A 12,343-nucleotide genomic window follows, 5' to 3' on the forward strand; every position below is an offset into this window, starting at 1 on the left:
TTTAATTGTGTACCAGTTTAACGTTGAATATTATTTATGATTTTAACTTCATACACAAGTGCCAAAATACTATAAGTACGTGTAGGATTTTAGTTTTGGTGAAGTTGTAGTTTAAATTCTATATACCCATTTTTCTTAGTCGAAGTACATGATGGGCCAACATACGATAAAGTGATAACATTGTTAACAGTCTTATTTTGATATAAAATGAGAACTAATCTTTCTAGCATCACATCTTTATCATTATTTGTTGTTACTAAAAAATTGATAACATTCAACTGTTGCACTTTGTTTTTTTAGCAAAAGATTAATCAAGGTTGCCTTAGGAATGTATAAAAGCAGAAGAAAAGGTAACAAGTTAGGGTTAATTTTATTTGGTTTCATTTTTCATGTTTACTGAAAAGTAAATACATTTCGGGGAAATTGAGAAATAATGAATAATCAATAACTTTGTTTCAGTGTAAAAAATGAGATATCCAGACTTCCAGTGTTGTGCCCATTATATGGTTCTTTTTTTCATATTATAAAATTGGCGTAGCAGTTCACTGAGCTATAAGTCATATACAGTTTCTTCCACTTTTAAATATACCACGATATATGAAGCACCAATAGAACTATTGAAACTTACCAAAGTTTATTGAATATGAACTAAGTTTATATTTAGATAATGAGTGACAAATATGACATTAAAAAAAAAACGACTTTCTACTATCCGGGGAAGGATCAATTCACCATGGAGGATTTACAATTGTATCTCGTATGTTCGTAGGTGTGCGTGTTTATGTATGTAGGTGTGCATGTTTGTGTATGTGAGCATGCATTTCTTTGAATATAGACACGTATTGCATCACTAAGCACAGTCTATATTATAGCTTAAACGTATTTTTTAAAAAATTTGTGGGTATTTCAAGAACTAAAGATTGCTCAATTATGCACCTTAAAAAAACTTGAAGATAAAAAGGAAGACAAAATAAACTATAACAAAAACGATTTGAATTGCCCTGTCACTCAACAGACAAATGTAAAATTATAATATATATATATATATATATGTGTGTGTGTAAGGAAAATCTTGATTTAACCAAATGATCTGTTTGTAGAAAGTACGTCTTTAGTATGTTAGTCACTGCTTTCTCTATAAGAACACTGTATATTAGTTATGTGCCTGAAATATAAGGAATAAATGAGAAATATACAATTTATGTCTTCTCACATATAGTCATGGTCAATGCTGTATGGATTATCAACAAAATAAATCTCAAGAGAACGTTCATGCATAAGTATTATTCTGACATAAGAAGAGTAAGACTGCTCTCAGAAGGAATGAATTTGAGCAGAAAAACTAAGAAACTTGAATACTGTCGGTTGTAAGATTTTTTTTTATTTCAAGATGTATAGAAGTGAATCAGTAGATCACTTGAAGGGAATGTCAATTTCTACAGATGTTATAAATAAATAAAACACTGGTTTAGGTTTCAAAATATGATGTTAGATAGTTATGTATCTTTCTACTTCTGTAAAGTGTGTTTGAGCCAGAGTGAAACACGATTGATCTTGCAGACAAAGGTAGGCTGTTTTAGCTTTTAAACTATGGATTCTTATTTACTGTGCAAGAACTTCACTGTATCTGTTTATGTAGTAATTATATAGCAGTACACTGTGCAGTTAAAAGTGTTTCAAATAATAATAATATATAATTTGTCTCCTTCATGTATGTTTTGTACATATATAGTTTTGCTGGCATAACTTATATATATATATCATCTGTCAGTAAGTATTTAAATTTAGAAATATTTATTCTACTCTTTGTTAGTTCAAGCACAAGATTTATTATTTTTCGATGTAAGCACCTTGTATATGATCAGTTGTAAATAAAAATTTCATAAACAAGCCTTGCTTTTCATATAAAATACCAGAAACAATACACGTGCATTTTCAACTTATCTCATAGTGTATGTTTGATTATTATGTGATTAATGATGTTGCTATATACATTTTTGGGGTTTAATTCTTTTCATTCTAGTTTAGTGTTCACTTCTCTTCAGCAGTTCCACCAAAAGATCAAAGTGAGGGTCACGTACAAGTAACGCTTTGCTTCAAGATCTTGTCTGTCAACACAATTTGTGTTTAAAGTATGAAATGAAGGATACAGTTAAACAAACATTCCTGTTCGCTTTAAGATACTCGTTATTAGATACTATATAACTCCACATTAGTTATAGTATTGGTTGAAGTACCTAACAACCACTTAACTTACAAAACAAGCTCTTTTCTTTGATAGTCACTTGTCTTTCTCAAAATATATGAATAGTAGTTTAGGAATAACCCTAGTATATAATGCTTTTTTTTCTTTTATGGTACAAGTTTCACGGTCTTACACAGAATATACAATCACTCTCCATGCCATTAAGGTTCATAATTCAATGGCTCATTTTAAACATATTTATAAGTTTGTTTGTTTTTTAACTTTAGCTAAATTCAACTCTGTGTTTCCTAATAATGCTGTTGTTATAAGAAGTGATAACTTTGTATACTTGATTTATAAATAAAAAAATGTTGTTCATAATAATATAGCTGATGAAACAGTTAACTTGAAAGAAAGAACTTTTAATTTACATGCTCTTGTTCATGCCTTTTAAATCTGTTATAGCTTTAAGGCCTGATGTCAACCAAAGTTATGTTAAAACTGTTTAACTCTTTAAGGCCTAAAGTCAACAAAAGTCATGTTTAGTTTGAATATAGGCCAGGTGGATAGGGGCGCCGGACTCGCGTTCTGCGGGTCGCGGGTTCGAATCCCTTCACATCAAACATGCTCGCCCTTTCAGCCTTGGGGGCGTTATAATGTGACGGTCAATCCCACTATTCGTTGGTAAAAGAGTAGCCCAAGAGTTGGCGGTGGGTGGTGATGACTAGCTGCCTTCCCTCTAGCTTTAAACTGCTAAATTAGGGACGGCTAGCGCAAATAGCCCTGGTGTAGCTTTGCGCGAAATTCATAACAAACAAACGTACAGTTTGAATATATATATTTTTAAATTCTGTAGAAATTTTAGAATCCTCTGCAAACAGCCTAATTGTCTTCAGATTTTATCTACGTAAGTAAGCTTTGTGTGTTATAGATTATTTAAAGAGATCGGGTTGCTGAGAAGGGCCTAACTTGGCTACAGAAAAACTCTGGCTGTAACAGTATTTGTCATTCCAGTGTATTTATTTTGATCATTCATTTGTTTTCATGTTATGGGAATCCCCTGACGACCAACAAGTGTTGTAAATTCAACTGGTCAGCGTTTTATTTTTTTAATTTACTGTTCTTGTGTAAAAACAGCTCAACTTTGCAATGTGATATTTGTTAAATTCAACCATACTGCCTTCATCAGTCTTTGAAAAGTAGAAACTGTTCAGTAGCTTAACCGTAACTTCGAGGAATATAGACTTTAGATAAACAAACTGGGACACCAAATTTGGTTATTTAACAAATCAATGTAAAATTAGAAACTGCAAATATAAAAGTATTTCTGTCAAAAAAAAAAGTTGCGGATGATTTGTTATTTTATTTTCTAAAGATCCCCTGAACAGAAATCGATAAACTTGTTAACTGTTTTTGAAGCCAGAATGAGTTAAACATCAGTATAGAAAGAAGTTAAACGTACGTCTGAACTTATACTGGTGATGAATATAAATGTATGTTTAAAGAAACAATTATCCATGTCTTAAGAAGTTACTTCAACTCTGACAAAAGTTTATTATAAAGGGTGTCCGAAAAGACAAGAACCACAGGCACTTCAATGAATTTTATAGAATGTGTTCCACGTGCTGTTCTTATAATTCGAAACGAGTTTGGATTAACAGCATGATTAACTCGTCCTTCTCATGCTTTGACAGCGCCATAGTCAGTCAGATATCCGAAATAAAGAAAAGCTGCTAATCACTTATGGTTCCAGACACTGTAGTTAAACTATTTAGCCTTAAATTGCTAAATAAACTTAAGTTATGAAAAGTGCCTAAGGTAAACAATACGATGCTCTCTTATAAGGTATTCATGTAATATTAATTGTTAGGTAGTGTGTGATGTTAATCTTATATTTATTCATTTTTTTTTGTCATATTTTTGGGGCGGCCCAGTGGTTAGCGCATCAGACTGAGGAGTTGAGGTTCACTGGTTCGTGTCCCGTTATCGCTACCAACAAGAACAAAAATGCGCTGTGTACTTTGGAACCGTGGGTGCGTTATCACAGTGACAGCTACATCCCATTATTAGGCTTGACAAGAGTTGGCAGTGGGTGATGTTGACTGGCTGCCTTCACTCTAGTCTGTCAAAAGATATTATTAACTTTGAACACACACTAGAAACGATGAATTTTATTCTGCGAGTTGATATCCCATTTATATAATCTTATCACCAACTTCATATTATTTCAGTATTTTAGTACTACTGATTATGTAATAAGGTGTTAAAACTTTTCTGATGGCATGACAAACTGTAAATTTTACACTTGGTCTCATGTTAGAATTCTTAAACTTTTATTATATTTCGGAAGGCAACACTTTTAAATAAATTTGCATTTATTTTATACGAAAACGAAAATGGTATATTGAAAAAACAACAACAATAATTTACTCACTGCTTTAAAAAATGTGGACACATTTAAAAAACGGACATATTTTTTTTTCTGGTGAAAGATACATATTTTTGTATACAGCTCTTGTGAATATTCATTTTCCTCTACTATTCTCCACGTGACTTTGATTTTATGCCATTAGAAATTACTTGAAGATACAGTATGTCGTTACGTATAACTGTTATTTCTTGCTTTGTTGAAATATATTTATAAAATGGTAAACTTGACTCTAACTTTACATGATACAATTTCCACAATCATATGGTATTAATTGTTATCACCATTTTTAGTCACTATGAGGGTTCTAATATAATCAGAAAAATACCACCATCTGGAAATCGATTTCACTTTATTTTTTTAAAGCGACACTTTACCACCTTTTATAGCACAAAGTTGCAAAAATGTCACAAACTGTTCAACAATATAAAAATTAAGAAGCTTTTATATTTGTGATTCTAATTTTACCAAAAAAAAACAAAAAACAACAAGATTCTCCGAAAGACTTCACCGAACAGTTTCATTCTGCTCATTTGAAAAATAATAGAACTTGAAAATAAAGTCAGTTTAAAACATTTTATGATTTTATAGAAAATGCAGTCCTAATTTGAAAGTTTGATTGATAAAAAATGATTAAGGGATAAATGTTAGTCATTTTACAGCTTTTTCTTTTCATGTGACCAGTGTATTAATTTTCATCCATACTAAAACTAACTGTATGGTATTCTCAGGTGAAACTGGTTTCCGCACGAACATTAAATATGTCTGCTGTATAATAACGGGAAGCTCGATCAGGATGGATTTATCTAAGCGACTGAGTTTAGAGCTAAAACAATAAGCAGACTAGACACGTGATGTATAGTATAAAACGAGTTTTATCATTGTCTCAAAGTAAAAAACACAGATGGTCGCTTTCTACAAGACCTATGAATCAATCAACAGTTGTTGTCTCTTAAGATGTTTTTCCATCGATCGACTTACTTTTAAAACCAAGTAGAACTGTTCTAACCCAAAGCTTCTTACTTAGTTTAAATATGTTAGATTCGTCAATAAATAATGACTAACGCTACCGCGTGACTGGCTGTTCTCACACAACATAGTGAAGACTGTAACCTCGAGATATCATCTACTTGGCCAGCGAAGGACATTGTTGTTGCTGACCTGTTTCTGTAGTGGTTGAGGTTGGAGCAGATATTATCTACTAGAATCAGATTACATGATGAATGTTGAAAACTTCTTTATTAAAATAAAATTTATTTTAGAAGAAAGCCACTTTGGGCTATCTGCTGTACCCATTGCGGGGAATCAACCCCCGGATTTTAGCGTTGTAAGTCCGTAAACTTACCGCTGTCCCATCGGAGAACAAAAGTAATTACACCAAGTGCAGTAATGAACACTTGACTGAACGCTTGTAAATCGAGCACCTAGCGATCAAGACCAGCTTATAAGAAGACAGAAAAGTAAGGAATGCCTTCATACACAACTGCACGTTTGATCGAAATGAAAAATAAGTTAAATAAATAAATATAAGTAATTGTGCAATTAAGTGCTAGTATATGTTTTACAATTCAATGTCAGTTTGCAGAAGTTCTGGTAAGTGTGCTGTGTTAGGGAAAACTGTTCAAAATGTTTTTTTTTTACTGCGATCTAAAATAGAATAAACATCTAAGTTCATATACAATGACAGAGAATCCTCATTACAGTGGATGAAGTATTTCGTAATACAAAATTACAAAATAAGTATATATGCACTAACTTTGTACTATATATTATTTATTTTTCGAAATCCGTGGTGGGCAGAGCACAGATAGCCCATTGTGTAGCTTTGTGCTTAATTACAAACAAACAAACAAATTCCTCGAATGGATTATGACGCTGGAAAAAAGAACCGTAAATAGGTAATAGTACCACAAGGACAGAACACGAACTTCGATCGTTGAATATGAAGTAAAATAAGTAAACTTTGCTGTTATCTGGAATGACTGATTTTTGTTTGGAATGAACCTATTTTTTTAGACACTTATATAAAAAGCAAAGTGCCCTATGAGCCAGGCTTATCACATGTAGATGTCGCTTGATTTTGAAATTTCGCACTAAATAAAAGGTTTGAGTGCATTTTTATCAGATATTTTATTTTTTATTGATGTGATATGTGATATGAACAAGTATACGTAGGTGGAGTGACTATAAATGCTATTTAAATAGAATAGAGGTGATGATAAAATATTGGAATCAATAACAACGAGATTAGTATAGCTTTAGGAGATAGATGGTAAAATAAATAATTTTCCTGAGTTTTTGTAGCTATCGATATGTCTGCAGGATCTGTGAAAAGTTGTGGATTCTTTTTTGTTTTTCTTGGTAAGCCTATCGTTTGTTTTGCGACAAGATACGCAAGGGTTAGGCCTACTTTATTCGTCCATAATTTTGAACCGATAAACTAGAACAGGAGGTAGATCGTTTTAGGCTTCGCGGGCCTGAGGGGGGTCGTGGTAAAATTAAGTAGGGATGCATACATGATCAGATTGACTTTTGCTCGATTACGTTTTATTTTTTGTTTTTATAATATAAAAAAATATATTATTATTTTAATAAACTGTTGGCGAGCCGGAGAAACCGAAATCTCCATAGTTTGAAGACGTGTACCAGAGGAAAGGCAGTTAGTCAATAATATTCACCACCAACTATTGGGCTACTCTAATCGAATAGAGAGATTTGACCGTTACTCTTATAACGTACTCGCATCACTTAAGTGTGGATCCTGGACAGTCCAATACGCTAACCACTAGGCTACGCCCGATCCACTAAGGTCTTCAAAATGTGAACAACAATATTATGCTTCCATAGTTCTTTTTGTGTATAGAATCGTAACATATGTTATACATATAGAGAGTTTCAGCTACTCGGATAGAACATTATTTTTACTTTCAAAATATAATTAAAAATGTAACTGAAGATCTTTGGTTTATATTTACGTATTATAACAGTGAAATTCAACACCATAAGCAGCTTTCCGAGTCTTATAACTTGCACACCATAGCCTGGTGGTTAGAGGGCTTGGGTCACGGGTTCGAATCTACGTTCTATCAAACGTGGGGTCGTTATAATGTAACGGTCATTCCATATATTCGCTGGTAAAAGAGTAGTCCAAGAATTGACGGTAAAGAACAAAACGAACTTACAGATCACCACTACAGTAAGTCTAATTTTGCTTTGTTTTGATTTTCTCTTGTTCAGGATTAATAATGAGTGATGGATTTTCTCAAAATTAGTTCGACCCAAGTGACGAATCAAATAACAAAATTCGACATTTTTGGTGTTGAGACTAAAAAAAAAAAAATGCGTACTTGGATATCTGTTCTATTACTATTTTATTAACTTCAAACAAGTTTTGGATTATAGTTGTGTACAATGAGTAATACCTTTTTTTCTTTCTAGTGCTGTGTCATGTCTTGACGGTAGAGGCCGCACCTATGACAGACATAACAACGGACCCATGCCCATGTCGTTGCTGTTCGGTCAAGTCTCGTAGCGACTGTAGCCGGTATTACCTGTGTGTGGACAATGTCAGATTTTCCAAGAAGTGCAACAATGGTCTCGTTTTTAATGAAGATATCCAGAACTGTGATTATAAAGAGAATGTTATCTGCCCTAATAAACCATCCGTCCCTGAGAACTTCACGTGCCCCTCGATAGCAGGGCTCTTCCCTTACGAGCCGGACTGCTCCTGGTATATACAATGTTCTCACAGAATTCCTTACGTCATGCCATGCCCACCAAATCTCTTGTTTAACCGAGAGGAAAAGGTGTGTGACTATAAAGAAAACACGGATTGTATGGGAAGTAAGTAAATCTGCAAAATATAAAGTTTTATTTTGCTTAAAAAAAATTAATTTCCCATTAATCAATTACACTCTCAGGGCTGGCGCTAACGAGAGTGGTGGTGTTGGTGGTGGGACTAGACACTCTGAAATGTAGTTCCCCCAAGCTAATGCCGTACATTAATATAATTTTATATTTGGCTCTATCACATGTCTCATTTTCCCCCGCCACCCTTAAGAAATGTTGGGACCAGGGCTAAATATATTCTAATAAGTACTAACTTTATATGTAATATGGGACAATGTAATTAGCGCTTGCTGTAAATATATAAATAAACTCTTAAGGTGGCTCAATGTGTTCAAATTCGATAAACGTTTTCCAATTCAAATCATGTAGACTGTATGTATGATTTAAAGTGATTGTTTTATAGTTTTAGTTATGGAAATTGTCCGGTTTTCTTTGTTGTTATTTATCTGTTCTCATTTTCATGTAAGTGTTTCGAATAAAAGCTCATTAAGCCAGGTTAAGCGTTTTCTTTCGCATTATGCATTTTAGACTGTCATATGCAATTAGGCCCGACATGGCCAGGTGGTTAGGGCGCTTGACTTGCAATCTGTGTGTTGCGGGTTCGAATCCCTGTCACACCAAACATGCTCGCCCTTTCAGCCGTGGGGGCATTATAATGTGACGGTCAATCCCACTGTTCGTTGGTAATAGAGTAGTCCAAGAGTTGGCGGTGGGTGGTGATAACTAGCTTCCTTCCCTCTAGTCTTAAACTGCTAAATTAGGGACGGCTAGCGCAGATAGCCCTTGTGTAGCTTTGCGCGAAATTCACAACAAACAAAACCCATGCAGTAATATCAAGTGGAAACTCTTACAGTTTCAAAAATGTGGAAAATTCATTTAAATTAAGAGATTGCTAAACAAACACAAATTCTGTTGAATTTTCGATTCCAAATTGACAGTTTAAAACAATATCGAGTGTAAATATGTATGTAGTTTAATATTCGTCATATATTATTCTACATTGAACAGCAAGCAGAACGTCTTTCTAAATGTAGGAAAGGCGTTAATAAATTCCATTTTATTCCAAAATCCATAGGAATCCATTTACACAGATGGTAAGACATTGTACCATAACGGTATTGTGGAAAATATTTCAAGTGACTATAATCAGTGGTAAGTGTGCAGACTAAAAATTTGGTTTTTATAACCGTGGTCGACGGGGCACAGAAGGTTGTTTGTAATTAAGCACAAAGCTACACAATGGGCTATCTGTGCTCTTCTCACCACTGGTATCGAAACCCGGTTTCTAGCGTTGTAAATTCGCAGACATACCGCTGTGCCACTGGGGGAGGGAGCACAGATAGTCCGTTGTGTATCTTAGCGCTTAACAACAAGCAAACACCAAAAGTGACCCAAATATGCAATTTGGGTTTATTTTTGGGCACCTCGTTAGTTTATCTATCACATCAGCGAGTAACTTATAGCCTTTGATTTTTTATTCTTCTTCTCCAGGAGTACAAGTGACCAATATTTTTCTTTATTCTAAACGTTATACAACTCGTTCACCAGCTTTGTTATTTTTTCAAGAAAATTTCCAAAATTGTAGTACCCCAGTCTTTATCCAGCATAAACAAAAACTGGTGCAAGTATTCGTTTTCTTAGTGTTATTAATCACAGATATTTTCCTAAGGACTATTTTTAACTGCAAATTATATTTTAACTTCCTCATGTTTTAATAGATGGCGCCTTATTACACTTCTTATATATAGGCCTTATATATGTATATAGAACAAATGATCCAAAAATGAAGAATATTCTAGTAAATACATTTATTTATGAACTCTTGAATAGAATTTTATAATCTTAAATATGTTATTTTATATTTATCCACTTGAACTTACTTATATAGGTGAATTTTCGACTGCACAAATATTTTTACAAGTGTGCAATTCGTGATCAACTGCGCACTAAGGAAAAATCCTGTATTAATGTGAAGAAAAAGTACACACTTTTGCAAAGGATTGGTGGTCAAAAAAAATATAAGATGTGCTTTAAAATTAACCTGTGTTTCGTAATTATTCGGTACCAAGGAAAGCAACTCCAAAAAAAGTAGGAACCCGGCATGGCCAGGTGGTTAGGGCACTTGACTCGCAATTTGAGGGTCGCGGGTTCGAATCTCCGTCCCACCAAACATGCTCGCCCTTTCAGCCGTGGGGGCGTTATAAAGTGACGGTCAATCCCACTATTCGTTGGTAAAAGAGTAGTCCAAGAGTCGACGGTGAGTGGTGATGACTAGCTGGCTTCCCTCTAGTCTTACACTGCTAAATTAGGGACGGCTAGCGCAGGTAGCCCTCGTGTAGCTTTGCGCGAAATTCAAAAGAAATAGTTACTTATTTTTAGTTTTAAATAATTTTATCATTTTTTGAAAGCATGCCACATTAGCAATGAATGGGAAATAACATCGGCTAATAAAAAAAAATCTACCCTCCTTTCTATCGTCCAGTTATTCTCGTTCACATAGTTCATTTCGCTCAGAATAAAAGTGTTATTCTGCGTCTCTGCTGATTTCTCACACATAATATATTATCTTTAAGGTTTGTTTGTTTTAGAACAAAGCCATATTGGGTTATCTGGCTTTGGAACCGAAATTCAGATTTTAGCGATGTAAGTCCGTAAACTTAACGCTGTCTTACTGGGGGACTATCTTTAAGATAGCACACTTTCCAATTCTATGTGATCTGTTCGTTATTGTGTGTAATATTAGGAACATCCTGATTGTGTACTTTTTAACCTTCATCACATGTTTGAAAAAAAAGATTTACAAAATTACTTCGTTATCTAAATGACCACAATTCACCTGTATACTCTAATCGATAAACAAAAACACACAGTTAACTTGCCTTTTAACATGTCCAGGTTAACACGCGCTGCTGATGGCACACTAAGCACCGATGTACGTAGTAAGTCTGCTCATTACATACAAGTACTAAGACTGATACCTCCCATCATCTTTTAAGAAAGGCTTAATATACGCACTGAATACAGGAGGAGTTCGAATTTTCTCAAATATACTTTCGTTCAGAAAACAAGTCACTCCTCAGTTAAACCCAATATCTAATAATATGACCAGAAATACTTTGTAAGAAATTACAACTAAACACAAATAAAACATAATCGATTCTTCGCGCACAATGCCAACTTACAGTTAGAACACTGGCGATATGTTATCTTTTCAGATGAGTCCTGTTCCTGACTTGTTAAAGCTGATGGTGGGATTCATGTTCGTCATTTTTCTGGGAACGGGTGAGGATTATTGTCTTTTCCACAGGTAATACACATGTTTGAGCAGCTATTCATCATGGTAGAAAAATTAATCTTCATATCCTCCAGGAAAACTCAATGGCGCCTTCTACAGGCATCATTTGGAGACGATATATCTGCCATATGCTAGTACAAGGTTTGGCAATAACTTTGTATTCCTGAATGACAATGTCACTGCCCACAGTGCACATATTGTACAGGATTATCTCGACCAGGAGGACGTTACAAGATTGTCATGGCCAGCAAAGTATCCAGCTTGTAATCACACTGAGAACTGTTTGGAAGAACTAACTAGGCAACTTGCTAACCACGACCCTAAGCCAGCTACGTATCTGAGTTGCAGCACCTTCTAGTGACAAGTTCGAATGAAATCACGGTGGGATACATCAATAACCTTATCGACAGCATGCCATGTCACCTTACAGAGGTTATTAGAGTACGAGGAAAACCACTCAAATACTGAATGTTTAATATGAACTGATATAAGGCTACAGACGCTATTTGTAATAAATTGATGTTATGTTTTGTCATTATATATATGTTTTAATAAGATTTTGATGTGATAGGTGAAATGCTGAATT

General features: G+C 34.2%; 1 protein-coding gene across 1 annotated transcript in view; it reads left to right on the forward strand.

Annotated features, from left to right (window-relative positions):
• Positions 1 to 6,817: 6,817 nt before the first annotated feature.
• LOC111087450 (protein obstructor-E-like) overlaps positions 6,818 to 12,343 on the forward strand; it is a 6,011-nt gene continuing 485 nt past the window's right edge. Inside the window, exons 1-2 of the mRNA XM_022394096.1 lie at positions 6,818 to 6,974; positions 8,052 to 8,456. Coding sequence (XP_022249804.1) covers positions 6,926 to 6,974; positions 8,052 to 8,456 — 454 coding nt within the window. The 5' untranslated portion in view covers positions 6,818 to 6,925. The remainder of the gene's footprint in view (positions 6,975 to 8,051; positions 8,457 to 12,343) is intronic.

Source organism: Limulus polyphemus, unplaced genomic scaffold, assembly GCF_000517525.1.
Source record: "Limulus polyphemus unplaced genomic scaffold, Limulus_polyphemus-2.1.2 Scaffold2165, whole genome shotgun sequence".
In the NCBI taxonomy this organism is placed as follows: Eukaryota; Metazoa; Arthropoda; class Merostomata; order Xiphosura; family Limulidae; genus Limulus; species Limulus polyphemus.